Source organism: Montipora foliosa, chromosome 11 (assembly GCF_036669935.1).
Source record: "Montipora foliosa isolate CH-2021 chromosome 11, ASM3666993v2, whole genome shotgun sequence".
Classification (NCBI taxonomy): Eukaryota; Metazoa; Cnidaria; class Anthozoa; order Scleractinia; family Acroporidae; genus Montipora; species Montipora foliosa.
Window position 1 is genome coordinate 3,699,057 of NC_090879.1, and position 18,189 is coordinate 3,717,245.

An 18,189-nucleotide genomic window follows, 5' to 3' on the forward strand; every position below is an offset into this window, starting at 1 on the left:
ATACAAAGAATCCGATATAAGCCAATAATCCAATCGACAGAAAATGAAAGGGGACTTTTGTGACCATGTACATGTAAAGCTCTTTTGATTTGGATGTTTAATCCGCCAGACGTCATGTACATTAAATATATTTTGGATATCCTCTATTTGGTCAACAATCTTTTTTCTTGTCATCAAGAGCCCTCCCATTTTATCTAAGCTTGGATTTAAAGGACAGTTAAAGTCACCCCCAAATATTATTCTATCTTCGTATATTTGATCTTCCTTTTTAAGAACATTAACAATATGTTCATAAAACTTTGCGGATTGATTATCATTGTTAGGTGCATAAACATTGAACAAAAGATAATTTTCATCCTTGATTTCAGCTTTTATGCCAATATATCTTCCCATGGGATCAACAATCTTTTGCTTTATTCTGCAATCAAAGCCGTTGCGCAACAGAATAGCAACACCTCTTGCACTGCCACTCCCATGGGCAAATTCTATTGGAGCACCCCATTCAGCTTTCCATTGTTTTTCTTTATCTATTGTCGAGTGCGTTTCTTGAAGAAATATAATACTCGTTTTTTGCTTTCTGCACCATGTAAACACTGCTCGCCTTTTTTAAAAATTACTAAGGCCTCTTACATTTAAAGATAATAGTTTAAAATCATCCGATACCATCTTTGAAATTTTCTTTTTTCCTGCCCATAATCAGAGAAAAGACGCTCAAGCAATTTGATTTAAATATAAGAATGTTGTCAGAAATTATCCTTCTGTTTAACTCTTTACCACACAAACACAGACACACACAGTTTACCAAATTTTGTAAAAGAAACTAAGTCCAGAATTAATGTTATAGCGTTAGCACTGAAGGAGATTCTAATCATTACTCCCTCAGTCGTACCCCAAAAAATAAAAATAATAATAATGCTATACCTGACATTAAAACATGTCAGGAAAATAAATATTCAGGCAGAGCTTGCTTGGCACGTCCTACTCGGTCAACATGCCATGCTCTGTCCAGGTAGCTCTGAATTGGCTCCCATAATTTTTGTAGAACTTTGCCGATAGTACTTTTATCTCAGATTGCTTACAGTGCAACGTACCTTACCGTGGCCACCAAACAAAGTTTGACCTTCCCACTGACCTATGTTTGCTACTCATACAGGCCTTCTTCTTAGAATATTATGAACGATATGGCAACACAGTTATTGAAAGCTAACTGTTAAGTTCAAATTCAAAATTCAAAATTATTTGAGGACGTTGACGTGAAAATCTTCCCACAGTGATTTTGTTTTCATTTCTTGCCTGAAGTTAGGTCATAAATTGCTTATTCCAAAAATGAAAAAAAACTGGGGGGTCACCGACTTTGTTTCGGAAAAAAAGACAAGGGGGAAATGCCTAATTTCGATAGATGGGTCATCATAACAAGTTTTAGCCTCGTCTACTCATCCGTCGAAAATCATAAAAATAATATGTTAGAGTGAAGGTTTCCGTGCATAGAAATAAAGGAGTGAGTTTCTTAAATCATTGTATGCCACTGCTGGGATGTCGTAAACAGTAGAGTTAATCCTCAACAAGCATTTTCGGAAGCGTTACCTGTTGTACATGTAACTGCTTCCGGAATTCAGGACACAAGGAAAAAAAAATTTAAAAAAGATAACTTGTTAGATTGTGATTTTTTTTCATTTTATCATATTTATGTAAGAAGAGTAAGTGATTCATCTCTCAAAAAATAGGTGTCACTGATAATCTAAACAAGTAAAATCTATGTGATGTTGCTAAGCTCTTGGAGAATTTCGTTTGTCACGTTTTTGCGTGACCTGTTGGGGAAAGACTGGAACCCAAGACAGGATCGTTTGATGAAAGGTTTTTGTAAAAAAAAAACCGAAATTTCAAGCAGGCGTTATCTTTATTTGGTTAGTGTTTTGTATCATACATGTATCTCTCCATTGCCGTAAAGCTCATCTTCTGGAGTGTTATTTCATATATCCATCCTTGTAGCTCCACACTATTCAAGTGAGCGAGGAGGACAATATAATTCAGCTCTTAGACTATTTTCATGAAAGTAAAGGAAAAGAACTTCAAAAACATGCATTCATTTTGAACTTAAGAAGTTTGTAGTGTAATAAAAATTTTTTAAAAAACCCAACCCCATTAAATTTTACGCAACGTCGCTGACTAAAACCAACCTTCCTCGAGTTTTCAAAACTTTCAGCCACCACTTGATTAGCTACCTTTTCCAGACCTTTTCCAGCCTCCCGCCCTTTTCTCTTTAACGTTTCATGATGAATTGGAAATAAATGTGCCATTCTTTTGCTGGCATAGAAAATTTTTCCCAGCGTTTTTGTCACCATATGATCTTAAGTAATGCTTGAAGTAATGTGTGACATATTACAGTCAAACAGTCAACAGTGTGCGCAGTAAAAGTTGTGCACAAACAATAAGCGTGAACGTCCTTAAAGTACATTTACCTAGGAAGTAACAAAAGAACACTAACCCTCAAATACATGTAGAATAGGCTAATCTAGGCAGGTAGTGTAGAAATTGTGAAAATAACTCAGAAAAACTTAATATATGCAAGAGTGATATAATTTAAAGATTTACCATGCAGTAATTAATGCATAATAAGTTAAGTAAAAGTAATGACTGACTAAATTAAGATTAAAATTGTAACATGCTAACTAAACATACCACCATTGAAGTTTTTAATAAGAGTCTTGACATCAACATAAATGTCCTCTTGATCAAGAAGATTTAGTAATCTGGTCTGAAGGCATTTTCATTCCAGATTTTACAACTTATTCTGCAAAATGAGTGGCTCAGTTGTGTCAGCTTTGAACATTTTTTGTGAAATTTACCTTTGGATGCAGACCTGGTTATATGAGAGTGCACAGAGTCTACTTGATCAAAAAGATTTATTAGGTTCGTGGGAGCACTTTGGTTATTTATATCGTACATGTACATAAGAGTGGTTATAGATTTGAAATAAAGCATGTCGACTGGAAGAATATTAGAGATTACGAATAATGGGATGGCATGCTCTCTTTTATTGCAAAAATAAATTAATCTTAAAGCTCTTTTTTGGAGGATTAAGATTTTCACCAGATTTTCTCTCTGTCTGTTTTAAAATGGGTGCTTAGACTTAAATACATGTACTGTTTATCAGCGCTATTTGAAATGGGTGCTTAGACTTAAATGCGAGAAAACACAGGGCAGATCAGCTGGCTGGTGACATCGAACGAAGGAGGTACAATCTATTTCGCGAAATTAAACAGGCATAAATGCTGTTGTTTGACAGCTGAACTGTATATAAAAGAACTAAAGACGAGGTAAGACTTTCCAAGTGTTATTGAACCTGTAATAATCATTCTAAGAAGACTCCCGTATGAACAATAAGTATAGGTCTGTTACAGAAATCTGACGGCAATTGTCCCAACAAATCATGGACAGTGTTGTAATAGAACAAGGTCAAAATTTTAACGAAGAGCTCAAGTGACGCCAGCATTCTGTTTCCCTTACCCATATAGCCAGTGATAAATTTGTGCCTTGGATATAAAGATCCTTTCTGCAGAAGGCTGCTCCAATTGTCTGTAATAAAAGAACAAAATTAAAATTTATAATCGCTTGCGTGCAAATTAGGCTTATATTATATAGTTTACTGTTGTAAGTAGAATCCAAAAGAAAAACATTTCGGTTATGTAAATGCTACTGCTGTCAAAATTTTCAAATGCGTGAGAAAGAATTCATACTCACACTGGGAGTTTCCTCACTGAACGATCGAGTCATGTATCGGGTGACAAGACAAGTCTTTCCGCTGTTGACTTTTCCCAGAAGAACGACTTTCAAATATGTTTTCTCTTGCATTTCATTAATTTTTTTAACGGAAGACGACACTAACACCAGCAGTTAAGCTCCACCGTCAAAAGAAGACATAAAAAGGGCGTTGTGGTTGACAACAGCTTGCTTTCCGCAAATCCGCCATGTTTGTTTTGTGTATGGCGTCGTGTACGGTGCATAATGTATAATGTGTCATGGGGTTGACTACGCATTATGTGCCATTACAATGGAGCTGGGGTGGTGGGTTCAGTGGTGTGCATGCCGATGTGCACGACGAAGTCTCCCTAGTTCATAATTACCAGTCGAATAATGGGTGTCATTTCTCCGTTCTTTTTCCCGTGCCGGGAAAATGGAAACCTGTCGCTTCCCTGGTAAGTATTGGTTTTGTGCCTAGAGTACCCTGCGCGTATCTTTGGTACTGCGGTTCATGGGGTAGTGGAAATGCATAGATTTTATCAGGTGGACACAGTACTGCACGAAAAATGGCAACAAAGCCGATCTAATGTGAATGGTGTTTCATTGGATCTTTAAACTAAATATATCCTTTTGGAGCTCAATAATGGAACGTCACTTCGATAAACAACACAAGCTGTGAAAAATGAATATCTGGAATCTTAAAAGCGACGAATTCAACAACACTTGCATCTTTTGCTAACCGTACTGTTATGTACAACACTGAAACCAAATGGCAAATTATCTGGTAACTTTTTCCTATTCTGGCTGGATATGGGTTTAACAAACTCAGAGAAACACCATTTGTGTTTACTGTTGTCTGGCTATTTATATTTATTTTGTGCTCAACTCTGCACAGTCTTCAGGTAAAAAATAATAATTGAAAATCTGACAATCAAGAATTATTTGAAAGAAAGCTTGTTGACTATTTTGTGCTTCATTATTCAAGGAAAGGTTCTTCAGAAAAGAGTTTGATCCTGAAATTTATTTTGTTGCGTATGGTAATTAATTTTGACATGATTGGGTTTCTTGTTTTCACGTGCGCAATGAAATAGGAAGGGTTTTTTGCCTCTAATAGCAAATATGTTGTTTGTTTCAATACATTGTTCGCTGGAAAGGCCATCCCCTTTTTTTTTCGTTTAGCGTCGAATGCGTTTCCTGATATTGGGTCGGTCGGAAATAGGAGGCCTGGTACCCCAACATCATTGCTGTGTAGCCTGGAAACAACAAATCCGTGTCCAAGTACTCTAAATGAAAAATCCCCTTAAAATTCCTTATGCAATACAGTATTCAACGTCATCTGCCAACATTACGCATCAATACTAGTTACTTTATATAGTCTAACGTCAGTGTTTATTACTACACATCACCATCCGTTATTCTTCGTTACTAGTCGTTACTACTCGTCACTAGACGTTGCTGCACGTCGCTTGCCATTATTCCATGTTAATAGCCGTTACTACTCGTCAATAGACGTTCCTGCACATCACCAGCCCTTATAACACGTTACTAGCACTCACTACTCGTCACTAGACGTTACTACACATCACTACCCATTACTGAATACACATTACTAGCAGTTACTCAGTACTCGTCACTAGACGTTAGTACATATGACCAAACGCTATTACAGGTTACTAGCAGTTACTATTCGTCACTAGACGTTACCGCACATCACCAGCCGTTATTACACGTTACTAGCAGTCAATACTCGTCACTAGACGTTACTACACATCACTACCCATTACTGAATACACATTACTAGCAGTTACTCAGTACTCGTCACTAGACGTTAGTACATATGACCAAACGCTACTACAGAATACTAGCAGTTACTACTCGTCACTAGACGTTACTGCACATCGCCCGCCGTTATTACACGTTACTAGCAGTCACTACTCGTCACTAGACGTTACGCACATCACCAGCCGTTATTACACGTTACTAGCAGTTACTACTCGTCACTAGACGTTATTGCACATCACCAGCCGTTATTACACGTTACTAGCAGTTACTACTCGTCACTACTGAGACGTTACTGCACATCATACTGATCACAAGGCTAGACGTTATTGCACATCACCAGCCGTTATTGCACGTTACTAGCAGTCACTACTCGTAACTAGACGTTACTGCACATCACCAGCCGTTATTACACGTTACTAGCAGTCACGGCGTCACTAGACGTTACTGCACATCACTACCCATTATTACACGTTACTAACAGTTACTACTCGTCACTAGACGTTAGTACACATCACCAGCCGTTATTAGATGTTACTAGCAGTTACTACTCGTCACTAGACGTTACTGTACGTCACCAGCCGTTATTACACGTTACTAGCAGTCACTATTCGTAACTAGACGTTACTACACATTACTACCCATTAATACACATTACAAGCAGTTACTCAGTACTCGTCACTAGACGTTACTGCCCATCACCAGCCGTTACTAGACGTTCCTAGCAGTTACTACTCATCACCAGACGTTGCTGCACATCACTATCCGTCATTACACGTTACTTGCATTTACTACTCGTCATTAGACGTTAGTATACATCACCAGCCGTTATTATACGATACATACTAGCAGTTACTACCCCTCAGTAGACGTTAGTACACATCACCAGCCGTTATTACACGTTACTAGCAATGGAAACAATTAGTCCAAATGTAAATACACCCAGGTTTGAACAGTACAGAGCAACAAGCAAACAACCCTATTCTGCCTCTGCCCTTTATACAGACAGCGAGGAATTTACTGAACAATGTGTTTTTTGAAAGAAGAGTCACTGAAATCCATTAACTGCATGAACATCACTGAACCGAAAGCTAGGAGAACAATATTGAGACGAATAGGCAAGTGATTTTTGTGCCTGAAGGGTGACCACATCTCCACAAATTGTCCGTCAAAGGCAAAATGCTTTAACTGTGAAGGTAGACACCATGTAACCTTTTGTGAAAGAATAAGGAACATTCCAAGATCCAGAAATGTAGCCGTAGTGAAGAAGCAACACCACGTGGATCTGGATCTTTTCAATAAAGGAGCAGAGAAGCTGGAACTTCAGCAATGCACGTTAGCAATAATGCCAACTCTGTGTTGTTACAGATAGCCCAAGCCTTTGTTTGTACACCAGATAACCAGCAATTTGGATTGAATGCCCATGTGATATTTGATTCCTGTAGCCAGAGATCATACATAACCAGCAAGGCACGTGAGCAATTGAACCTACCAACCATTGGTAAGGAGACCCTTTTGATCAAAACATTTGGAGGAATGTGATGTTGTGCAATTGTGTGTCAGAACATTGGATGGAATGAATGTGTATATCACCTCATATGTTGTACCGGTAATTTTCAGCCAAGTGTCCAATCAACAGTCTCGAAGCACATTGGAATGCCACCCCTACTTGCAGGGTCTACAACTTGCATGTGATGCAGGTGATTCTGTCAGTGCTGATCTGCTGATAGGAGCAGATTATTACTGATTTTTCTTCACTGGGAACATCATTAAGGGAGATCCCTATGGACCAGTAGCCCTTGAAACCAATTTAGGTTGGGTTTTGTCAGGACTGTGTGCTTAACATTTACAAGGTCATGCACTGTGAATTTGAGTTCAACATAGATAAGTGATATGAAAGATGATCTGCAGAAATTCTGGGACTTAGAAACTTTGGGCATTAAGGAACATGACACTTCAGTCTATGATAAGTTTTCAAATGATATCACTTTCACTGGATACCAGGTCAAGTTATCTTTCACAGATAATTACCCCATGCTACCAGACAATTATACAGTGGCATTACGTAGACTAACAACTACAAACAAGAAGCTCAAGAACCAACAAGAAATTCTAAAGCAGTCTGATGGTGTGATCAGAGAGCAATTGCACAGTGGTGTGGTTGAAATCGTACCATAAGATCAAATTCCACCGCCTGGAGATGTTCACTATCTTTCACACAGGACATTTGTGAGACTTGACAGAGATACAACTAAGGTGAGAGTTTTATACGATGCTTCACCTAAAGCGTTTGGGAAGAGTTTAAATGACTGTCTGCACCGTAAAACCTTCTCTTAATCCCTTGTTATTTGACACTTTGCTGAGATTCAGAGTCCATCAAGTTGCCTTAACTGCAGACACTGAGAAGGCGTTTTTGAACATTGAGATTGATCCTGAACATAGGGACTTTGTGAGATTTTTATGGGTCAAAAATCCGAATAAGGAAAGTCCAGAGATCATGGTACTACGTTTTGCACACGAGGAGTTTGGTGTAAACTCAAGTCCTTTTATTCTAAATGCCACAATCAGACACCATGTGAACTCATGTTTGCTAGTTGACAGTGCACTTGCAAGAGAGCTGTTGAAGTCTTTATATGTTGATGACTATCATCACTGCCTATGTGTCTGAAAATGGTGACGTGGATAGTGCGTTCAGATTGTCTAAGGAGCTAAAGCTCTGCCTAAAGTCAGGAGGTTTTTAAATTAATATGAGAAAGTGGAAATGCAATTCAGAAAGTCTGCTGAGATCACTGGAACAAGATGAAGCTTTCAGTGACGACTTTAAAAAGAGAAATAGACTTAGAGTTGAAGAAGAAGACGAAAGCTTCTCTAAGTCAGTTTTCAAGCAAAGTGCAGAAAAGGAGCAAAGGTTTTGGGAATTCTTTGGCACCCAACCCAAGATGAACTGATTGATGATCTGAGCAAGACTTTGGGAGATGTAGATGCCCAACCATGCAGCAACAAGAAAATTGATTCTCAGTACAGCTACAATATTTTTGACCCCTTGAGATTGATAGCTCCAGTCATTCTTCCACTCAAGATGATGTTTCAGAAATTTTGCATGGCTGGAAGGCTGGGACCAGTTGGTCGATGCTGGACTAAATCACCAATGGCTGGCGACTCTATCGGATCTGAGACAGGCTGGAAGAGTGAGCTTTAAGAGATTTTGTGCTGAGGGATTGAATGGAGACAAGGTCAAGTCAGTCCAACTTCACTGTTTTGCTGACGCATCGGAAAAGGCTTATGAAGCTGTGATCCACATGAGAGTACAGTATGAGGCGCGGGTGGAATGTCAGATAGTATCTTCGAAGACAAGAGTTGCACCATTAGCTAAACAAACTACCCCTCGTCTGGAGTTACTGTCCAACTTAACTGCGTCCAGGTTGTTGGACAGCGTGAGTTAAACACTAGACGATGTAAGAATTGACGATTTGTTTAAGTGGACAGATTCTATGATTTCACTGTGGTGGATCACAAACACTGACAAGGAGTACAAGCAGTTTGTCGAGAATCGAGTGGCCAAAATTTGAAGGAATTCAACCCCTGAGCAGTGGAGGTACTGTTCCACAGCAGAAAATCCAGCTGACATACCGTCCGGAGGAATCAAGTCTACTGGATTGAAAGAAAGCAGCTTGTGGTTACATGGACCCGACTTCCTGTCTACTGAGAGTAGTGGGCAGCGGCCAGTTCAATCGACAGTTGTACAAGCCAGTGAAGAGTTAAGGCTGGTTTTATAGCGGGCAACCGCAATCACGCGCGGATATTCCCAAATCCCCCAGTTGTTGCTCTCTGAAAGACTATCTTGTTAGAGCAAGAATTCCTTCACTTTAATTTAACAACCAGGAGTTACATGCAGTAAGGGTCGAGTGACAGCGTTACAACAACAGCGAACTGAAATCCACAAAACCAGCTGTTTCCAGCTTAGTCGCCACGTGCGTTGAAGGGAAGGAAGCAGAACCGAGTGTAGATAACTTAATCAATCCTGAGAACTTAAGTTCGTTAACCAAGCTTATGAAAGTGATTGTGTTGGCTCTGTAGTTTATTGAGAAATTGGAGAAGGCGAGGTCCAGAGAAGGAACGGAAAAAGATTTTACGAAATTGTACAGACAAGCAGAGATGTTGTGGATTAGGCACGTTCATCAAGAGATCCTAAAAAGTGACTAGTATCCACAGATGAAGTCATCATTCAGGACTTTATCAAGACGATGAAGGGATAAGTCTACAATGTCAAGGAAGAATTGGCATGTCTTCCCTACCATACGATACACGATTTCTGATGCTGTTGCCGAGAAGTCATTATTTCACTAAGTTGGTGATTCTTAAGTGTCATTACCAAGTGATGCACAATGGAGTGGCAGAGATCTTAGTTCAAGTTAGGTCAAGGTATTGGATTGTGAAGGGCAGACAAACGGTGAAGAGCATAATTGACAAGTGGGTATTGTGCAAGAAACTCGTGCATATGGAACGCCACCTACCACTCAACTTCCCGAGCTCAGATTGTCCTACGAATATTTACAAGTATAGGAGTCGACTTTGCGGGCCCCGTTTGTGTCAAGGACATTTATCATAAGAGTGGTGATTTGAATAAGGCGTACATCGTGTTATACACGAGTGCCTCCAGTCGTGCAGTTCATCTCGACCTGGTCCCGTGGCTGACAACCGAAGCTTTCGTGATAAAGCCAGACGAGGTGTTTCAAATCTTGAAATGTCAGATAATGGATCCACTATCAAGAGCGAAGACCTGAAAATGGTCTTAGCAGACCACCGCATAGAATGGAAATTTAACGTCGCCTTAGCTCCTTGGTGGGGAGGATTTCTTGAACGTCTCGTAAGATCAACTAAACGCTGTCTCAAGAAAACCTCATGAGCCGCAAGAGTCAGCTATGAAGAATTGCTCTCTGTTGTTGTGGAAATAGAAAGAATACTCAATTCACGACCTCTCACGTACGTGGATGATGAATTACGAAGTCCTTTGACACCGTCACAATTGATTATTGGTCGTCGCCTGTAGAGTGAAGAAGAGAGAACTCCCTCGGAAGCGCCTCAGACCAGAAGTGAATTGCCAAGTCGTGCGAAGTATCTGACAATTGTTCTTTTGCAGACAACCAACCGTCAATGTAGAAGACCTTGTTTGCATTCACAAGGACAGGACGCCAAGACTAATTTAATATGGGAGTGGTCAAATCCCTCAAATCATTACAGGACGACTCGGATGGATTTCACCGAGCAGTGGTGAGAACTGGTAGTGCCGGGAGATCGAGGAATCGACGAGACAAGACCCCTGAAGAAGTTGTATCCTGTAGAGGCTGGATTAGGGGTACATGAACGTCAGAGCAGGAACACTAATTTTCCAATTACCTTTTTGGGAAACGCTGAACAGCAACACGTAGCTGAACATTAGGGATCACAAAATAGACAACGGTGAACCCTCTCTTTTTTTCTGTTTATGTCTTTACGAACTTCAGTAGTTAATTGTTGATTGACCGGCGCCAACCAAGGATGGGAGTGTGTTAGGAATAGATTTGACATAAATTAGCATAAATTACGTATTACGTGTGGCGCGAAGAGAGTCATGTGTGAAGAAGGACTTAGTCTGAGTTTTGATCGATAGTCGGATAGCTTCGAGTATTTAGTTTGAATATTGAGTATTAGACTTTTAACCGTGCTTGAGGCCTGAAACCTTCGAGTAAAGTGGTAATTCGTATGGAAAATTGTAAAGAGATCATTCACCAGGAAATGAATTAAATACACATATACCGAAAACATGACACAAAAGAATACTCAGTACGGTGTACAGATCAATTATACACCCTATCTGAATGGGTGAAGCCTAATTCTCTTCAATACGAGCACTTGCTATATTTATTCCGTACCTATTCAATTACTTTTTACACACTTTAATACGGTGACTAGGTTTGAATTTCAATTTTCTTTATGATATTTTTTTGCCTCATTGGGACCTCGATGAACTATTATTTTGGCGGTTTTAACTTTTACAAGCTGGTGACTCACGACTGGCAACGTTGTACATAACTGCGCAAAGGGAAAACCTTGTACGTAAAGCAAAATGTATACAAAAATTAAATGCAAATTATATGTCAGTCATCGAGACTTGAACGTCTTTATGGCCAAGATTAGGGTAACCTGCCAATTAAAGCGGAAATTTGCATTTCACGGAAATAAGCTTGCCAAACATTAAAACAAAAGGGAACAATTTCTAAGTGGAATTTTTGAACAGGGTTACTTGTTATTGAATATGTATCATTATATTTTAAGTGAATCAGTCTATTGTAGCCTTCATCGCCTTCTGTTTGTGTAAATCTGTCGTGTTTATAAGGATTTTTGTAACTTACTTTTGGTTACTTTTTGACAAGCTTTTTCGTATGTTGTGGCTATTCGGATAAAGTAAGATTGCGATGTGTCTGAGTGAAGTCGGCAAAGTGATTTCTAATATCTGTTAAGAAAGTTAGGTAATGTACGAAGAGTAAAATTCCGACAAAAATCCTTGTAGACAAATTGTTGATCAAGAAATGTTGTTTTTCACGAGCCGGTCTCTCGCAGAGCGTTCAAGACAGGTAAGGATGCCATGGAGCTAGCCATAACTTCAAGTAAGCCCAGATTTCCCAAATGCATTCATTTCAAACGTTTCTGTTGTTTCTTCAGCAGCTGTTTTCGTCTACCAGCTGGTAATACAAACCTGAACATACAATTTGGTGCCTAACAACTTGCTACCCAAGAGAAACAATTTTTTGACAGTTACCAAAATGAATCAATCAATGCGGTGACGCTTTGGCACAAAAACATCCACCTTCTTCGCTTACATTTTAAGTACACAACGCATTTCATGATAGGCTCTGACACAACATTGCAACAAAGCCTTCTCCAGGACACTTCTAAAGTCGTAGAAAGCTACAGCAACGACAACGCCACAAAATAATTATATCATGGGTTTAAAAAGCTGAGACAACAGTCGCCTGCACATGGCTCACCATAACATATATTTTTGCGGTACTCATTAGCTTTTAACAACAAAAGACGTCATGGAACTGGAAACTTGAAAAAAAAAATTATTTCTAGGTCACCTTTAACCTCCCAAAGATAAAAATTCAAAACAACTTGTGATTTTGATATTAGAATTTGATGACGTGATTATGAAACCTCGTCTTCGTATGAAAGTGTGTAAAAAGTATTAAATTGAGTAGGTACGGAATAAATACCGAGTTTTTGTATTAAAGAAAATTAGACTTCATACATAGATAACTCATTCCAAGATTGCCAATTCACCTGGTCTTTAAGCAGACATCAACTAGAGGTTTAATGCTTCAAAGAGAAGTGAAATTGTGCTTTATCTGTTTGAACTGAAATTCTTCTGCAGACAAGACTAAGAGAAGTTTGATTTCACCCATTTAGATATGGTGTACTTTATATGTATACACCTTACTGAATTTCAAAATGGCCACCATTTTAGTAGTCTTTTGTTTGCTTGCAAATTGGCCGTTGAAAAAATCGTGCTACACATGCGACACACGTTTTATGTTGACGGAGAAGTTCAGTAGAACTGTCCTTAGCTATGTTTGTAAATGTTGTAAACTTGTTAATGGTTTTCAGTTCTAGTTTTTTGCAAAACCCTACAAGCTGCATAGCTTTGATTACTAACGCGTGAAAACAAAGATTGCCGAGCCGCATAAGTTTCAATTGTCTATCAAGAACCGATCACTGAAACGGCAATAATATCTTTTTTTCCCATCGATTTAAGTTGAAACACGGCTGAAATAAACAACAAAAATTGAACAATATAAATTTAAGAGAAACGAACCAACTTTTTAAAGATATGTTTCGTTATTACTCATGCCATCATCAGTTTATTTTAATCTACAAACCTTTCTCTGTTGTTATTATATACGTTACAATTGGAGAAAGATGATACAAAGCTGCGATACAAAAATGTGTGCGTGCACAAGTGTTAAATAGGTTGCTTGCAAAAAACAAAAATTATCATTATCCTATAACTGCACGACAGTGAGCGTCTCTAGCTGAGTCTATGATCGTAAAACAACTAGGAGTGTAGTTTTATCAGCAGTCAGTTGGGGCAATTTGGCGTTTTTGTACATTAATTAGTGTATGTTTAATGCCCAGGGGGGGGGGGGGGGAAGGGGATACTCCCTTACATGGGATATGTAGTATGTGCGGCCTTAAAGGGTATATTTTCTTGGTTGTTTTGGTCTGAGATAGGGTATTGATTTTGACCATTTTGGTCTAAAATATAGGGCATGGTTTGTACACTCAAGTCTCAAATTGGGTATGTTTTTTGGAAGAAGTTTCTTCATCATTTAGGCGATAAGACCATCATCAAAAGCCCTTCTCAAATTGTTACGCCAATCGTGAAATAGCCGAAATAGGTCTGAAATAGGGTTTAACATTTTTGGTCAGGTCTGAAATAGGGTAGGGAAAATCGCGGATTTTGGTCTGAAATATATGCAAGGGTTTCAGGAAGCGGGCCGCACACCCCCACCCAATTTTTCTGGGAGTACCCGCCGGAATTGGGGGAGGGGTTAACGAGACAAAAAACGTCAGACTGTTTTGCCCAGAAGGAATTCAGTTCAGTACAACGCGACAGTTTGATTAGTAAAGACTCGAGTGGCGCTTACTTCGTTAAAGAACGGATAAAATATCACCCTTTCAGCGAAAATGATATCAAGAACAAATGACTGTTAACTGCAAAAAGAAACATACCGGATTCGGATTGGCGATTATTCTTGTGAGCTTTTTGGTCATAATCATTCAAAGATGGCTCCTTCAAAATGAGTTCGCACAACGTCTTCAAGTTCCACGTAGAACGGAAGTAAACTTTACAATCGAGGACAGAGAGAGAACAGACGACCAAACGAAGGATGCCCCCCTCAAGGTAATTTTATTATACACGCTTTGGTTCGGAAGACGAAAATGGCCGGGAATGGCGAGCGGTCTGGATGCAAATGTAACATGCGGTGAGCAAATCTGTAAATTCACACACAAACAAAGAGAACTCGAAGTAAGCGATGCAGTGGTATTTCATGGCAGAGATCTACCAAGTGTATCACATATGAAGAACATTGAGAAAAGAAAACCCTCAAAACAGCGATGGGTTTTCTACGTTTTAGAAAGTCCTATAAATACTCACCTCCATTTTGCCTCTCTCAACGGCCTGTTTAATTGGACAATGACTTATCGAATAGATTCGGATATTTTCTTCCCGTATGGATACTACACTCGATCTCGATTGAATCCAGACGAGATTTCTTCAGAAACAACGAACTATGCGGATGGAAAAGACAAACTGGCTGTTTGGATCTCAAGCCACTGCGGCACTCTTAGAGACCAATTTGTCAGGAAACTGTTGAAATACATCCAAATAGATATCTTTGGATCATGTGCGAGACAGTTTAATCAACACGAACCGTGTAGAAAATCGTCTCCAGAATGCACCAAGAAGCTACAGCATTACAAATTCTATTTTGCCTTCGAAAACTCATTTTGCGTTGACTACATAACAGAAAAATATTGGGATATTCCGCTTAATCAAAATATTGTTCCTGTTGTGATGGGAGGAGCCTCGTATGAAAACGAACAACTCGCTGTTCCCGGCTCATTTATCAACGTTGCAAATTTCGACTCTGTGGAAGCTCTTGCGAATTATTTACTTTACTTGAACGCAAACAATACTGCTTATAACGAATATTTTTGGTGGAAAAAAGAATTCAAAGTCGTGTCGAAGGTCTGGGATTCTTGGCCTTGTTGGTTGTGCCACGCGTTGAATAACAATTCTTTACCTGCAAAAATTTACAATAACATGGATGACTTTTGGGGGCGGGCGAAAAATTGTGGGAGAAACGAAGAGAAAATTCGAAAGCTTATTGCCGGAGTAGATTGATTATGGCTATGCAACAAATAACCAAAATAGCGTTCACTGTTGCTCCCCGGGGACGGATGAGTAAGAAAAGCCCTGCTTTTCTTTACCGAATAAGTGAGAAATGCGGACTACAGGGAAAATTATTCGTCCTGACACCCCCTAATTGTGATGGTGATGATGAAACCAACTGCAGCGATGATGTTGCGGACAGTTAATTTTTTCTTCCTTAATATTTGTGATTAGGTTTTTTTGTCCGGCCAGGACACACTAGGCGACAAGTCACAGCGACATGTCTCTGCGACAAATTGCTCCCTGTGTACTACTTTCAAAACAAGTCGCTGCGACACGACGCCTGTTCGGAGCACACGCAGTAATCTCCTATGAGGAGGAATGTGAACTAGTTTTCTAATTCAATATGGTTGACCATATGACACTCTCTCATTGATTCATTTATATTTTGTCGCAGCGACTTGTTGCGGGAAGTGTACACACGATGCGACAACGCTCGCTGCGACTGATCGCTGCGACTGATCGCGGCGACAAAATTCTGCCGCAGCAACAATGATTTTCATGAAATTAACCTTCTCACACAAGGCGATTTGTTGCGGCGACTTGCCCCCGCGACGTGTCGCAGCGACTTATCGCCTAGTGTGTCCCGGCCTTTAAAGTGAGAGTGTTAAATTAACATGTTTCAGTTGTTTATTCAATGCGGGTCGTTCCCATTCAATATGAAGGGCTTCTTTGATCTTAAGTTGGAACTTAGTGAGAGCCGAGTCTAAGATGGAAAAACAATTGAGAGAACATAGATTCTTACACGACTCAGAAGCACACAGTGCACACAGTGCACACAGTGCCTGATGATGTTTATAGATGTGGGAATTGCGATCCGAGGATAAGTGCTCGGGAAATCTGGTTCCAAAATGTCGAGTGGTTTCACCAACATAACAAGTATGACATCCTGCTCTTGTAAATGTGCAAGCCACCTGGGAACGGAGCGCATTGGCGATCGAGTCCTTCACACTGAACATGTTGCTTAACTTATAGGAAGTGAAGGCTAACCTAATGTCTAAACCCTTACAATATTTCTTGGCGATAATTTCGATTTTGCGTTGCGCTAAAAGGGAAAAGGGGCTAATATAAGAGAATTTGAAAAACTAGGATTTGAAGCCCGGGAAAACGGGCTGAAAAATCCATGTAATCGCTATCATTTTTTCAGCCCAAGAGTAAGAATCCCCCGGGTCAGGTTTGTTCCGACCAGCGTCACAAAAGTGTCTATTTTTAAACCGTGTCAGTCGGCCATCTACTCAAGAGCGATTTACTGGGTTGAAAAATGGGTAATGTTTCTATGCTTTTTTCTGGAATCCAGGGTAGAACAAGACAGGCGATGAAAAATAAATATCTGGAATCTTTAAAGCCACGAGTAATGGTCTTCGACAACACTTTCATGTTTCGCCCGTTGGATATCAAGTGAGCTTTGTTTCTAATATGTTACTAACTTGGTATTACATACAACACTGAAATTAAATGGCAATTTTTTATTGATTTAACAAATATTGAAGAAATGGAACGCCTTGAATTGCATTACAGTGTTTACCGTGAAGTCGCATCTAAGTTGTCTGGCAATTTACATAAATTTTGTACTCAAATCTGCAATGGTAAAAAAAGAATGGAAATGTGACTGTGAAGAATTATTTGAATGAAAGCTTGTTGTCTCTTTTGTGCTTGATTATTTACGGTCAAGGTTCTTTCGAAAATTAAAGGGGTTTGATGTGAACTGTCAGAAATTTATTTAATTGCATATGCTTTGTGCCACGGATTGTCCTGTTTGCACGCACGCAATTGAAATAGGAAGGTTTTTTTGCCTCTAATAGCAAATATGTTGTTTGTTTCAATAAATTTCCCGCTGGAAAAGATTTTTGTGAGATTTCCAGTCATTTCCACCCTTTGTGAATTTATCATGATGTATAATTTTCTAGCTTAACAAATTTGCAAACATGGGTTGAAATGTGATACGGCCGGGAGGGACTTTTGTGGTAGTGCATTGTAAGCAGCGCATAAGTCACGAAAATAAACAGGTCTGTTGGAAACGTGCTTGATTTTCAATAAAATGAGCCCCAAAATCAGCACAAAATTGTGACGTTGATGAATAATAAAGTAGCTGCTATTCCCAACCGATGGATTACCTGGTGATAAATAACCACGTGTTGGAGAGTAAATTTTTGACTTTGCAGAAACAATGGTCAACCTCAAGAGTTGGGCGATTGTGATCTTTGTGTTGAATTCGCAAATTTCTTGTCAAACTTTATAACACTTGAAGGAAAACGAAAACTAACAAAAAACAAAAACCCGTATCTTGCCCTCATTTGACACAGATGCTTCAATGTTTCGCGAGTAACACGGCGCGGTAACTTGATTACGGCGCCCGTGATTTCGATGTCACTTTCGATTTACTTGTGTAGCCAAAAGTGAACGTAGCCAAAAAACTCGCAAAATGTTTTTCGCTGATGGTAACTTTTCATATTCGCGGGTTCAAAATTAATCTTGTTTTCATGTCGTAAATTTTGTTGCTGATGGCAAAATATTTTATTCTCGATCGATCGTCCTGAAAACTTCCTTCTGCTCTTCCTAAAAACTGTGTATCAATATTCATTTATTTGTGCACAGGAGCCATATCATAGATGGAGACCGTAACGAGATGTCATTTCACTGTTAGGTTGTCCCCATGTGTTGTGCCAAAAAAT

General features: G+C 39.4%; 3 protein-coding genes across 3 annotated transcripts in view; 2 read left to right on the forward strand and 1 right to left on the reverse strand.

The window, feature by feature from the left end:
* The window catches only part of LOC137976358 (ras-related protein Rab-24-like), a 22,282-nt gene extending 18,300 nt beyond the window's left edge, over positions 1-3,982 (reverse strand). The window contains exons 1-2 of the mRNA XM_068823698.1: positions 3,742-3,982; positions 3,508-3,576 (exon numbers count right to left, since the gene is read on the reverse strand). Coding sequence (XP_068679799.1) covers positions 3,508-3,576; positions 3,742-3,852 — 180 coding nt within the window. The 5' untranslated portion in view covers positions 3,853-3,982. The remainder of the gene's footprint in view (positions 1-3,507; positions 3,577-3,741) is intronic.
* A 3,843-nt stretch (positions 3,983-7,825) lies between these two features.
* On the forward strand, positions 7,826-8,188 carry LOC137976574 (uncharacterized). Its single transcript, XM_068823955.1, has one exon. It carries the CDS (start codon positions 7,826-7,828, stop codon positions 8,186-8,188), a length of 363 nt encoding a protein of 120 aa, XP_068680056.1.
* Positions 8,189-14,175: 5,987 nt separating this feature from the next.
* LOC137976357 (3-galactosyl-N-acetylglucosaminide 4-alpha-L-fucosyltransferase FUT3-like) lies at positions 14,176-15,697 on the forward strand. Its single transcript, XM_068823697.1, has one exon. The coding sequence runs from the start codon at positions 14,264-14,266 to the stop codon at positions 15,467-15,469; it is 1,206 nt and encodes a 401-aa protein (XP_068679798.1). The 5' UTR covers positions 14,176-14,263; the 3' UTR covers positions 15,470-15,697.
* The last annotated feature ends 2,492 nt before the right edge of the window (positions 15,698-18,189 follow it).

Bases quoted from the DNA above. Each gene is read 5' to 3' on its own strand.
- LOC137976574 (XM_068823955.1), top strand. From the start codon at position 7,826: ATGACTGTCTGCACCGTAAAACCTTCTCTTAATCCCTTGTTATTTGAC.
- LOC137976357 (XM_068823697.1), top strand. From the start codon at position 14,264: ATGACTGTTAACTGCAAAAAGAAACATACCGGATTCGGATTGGCGATT.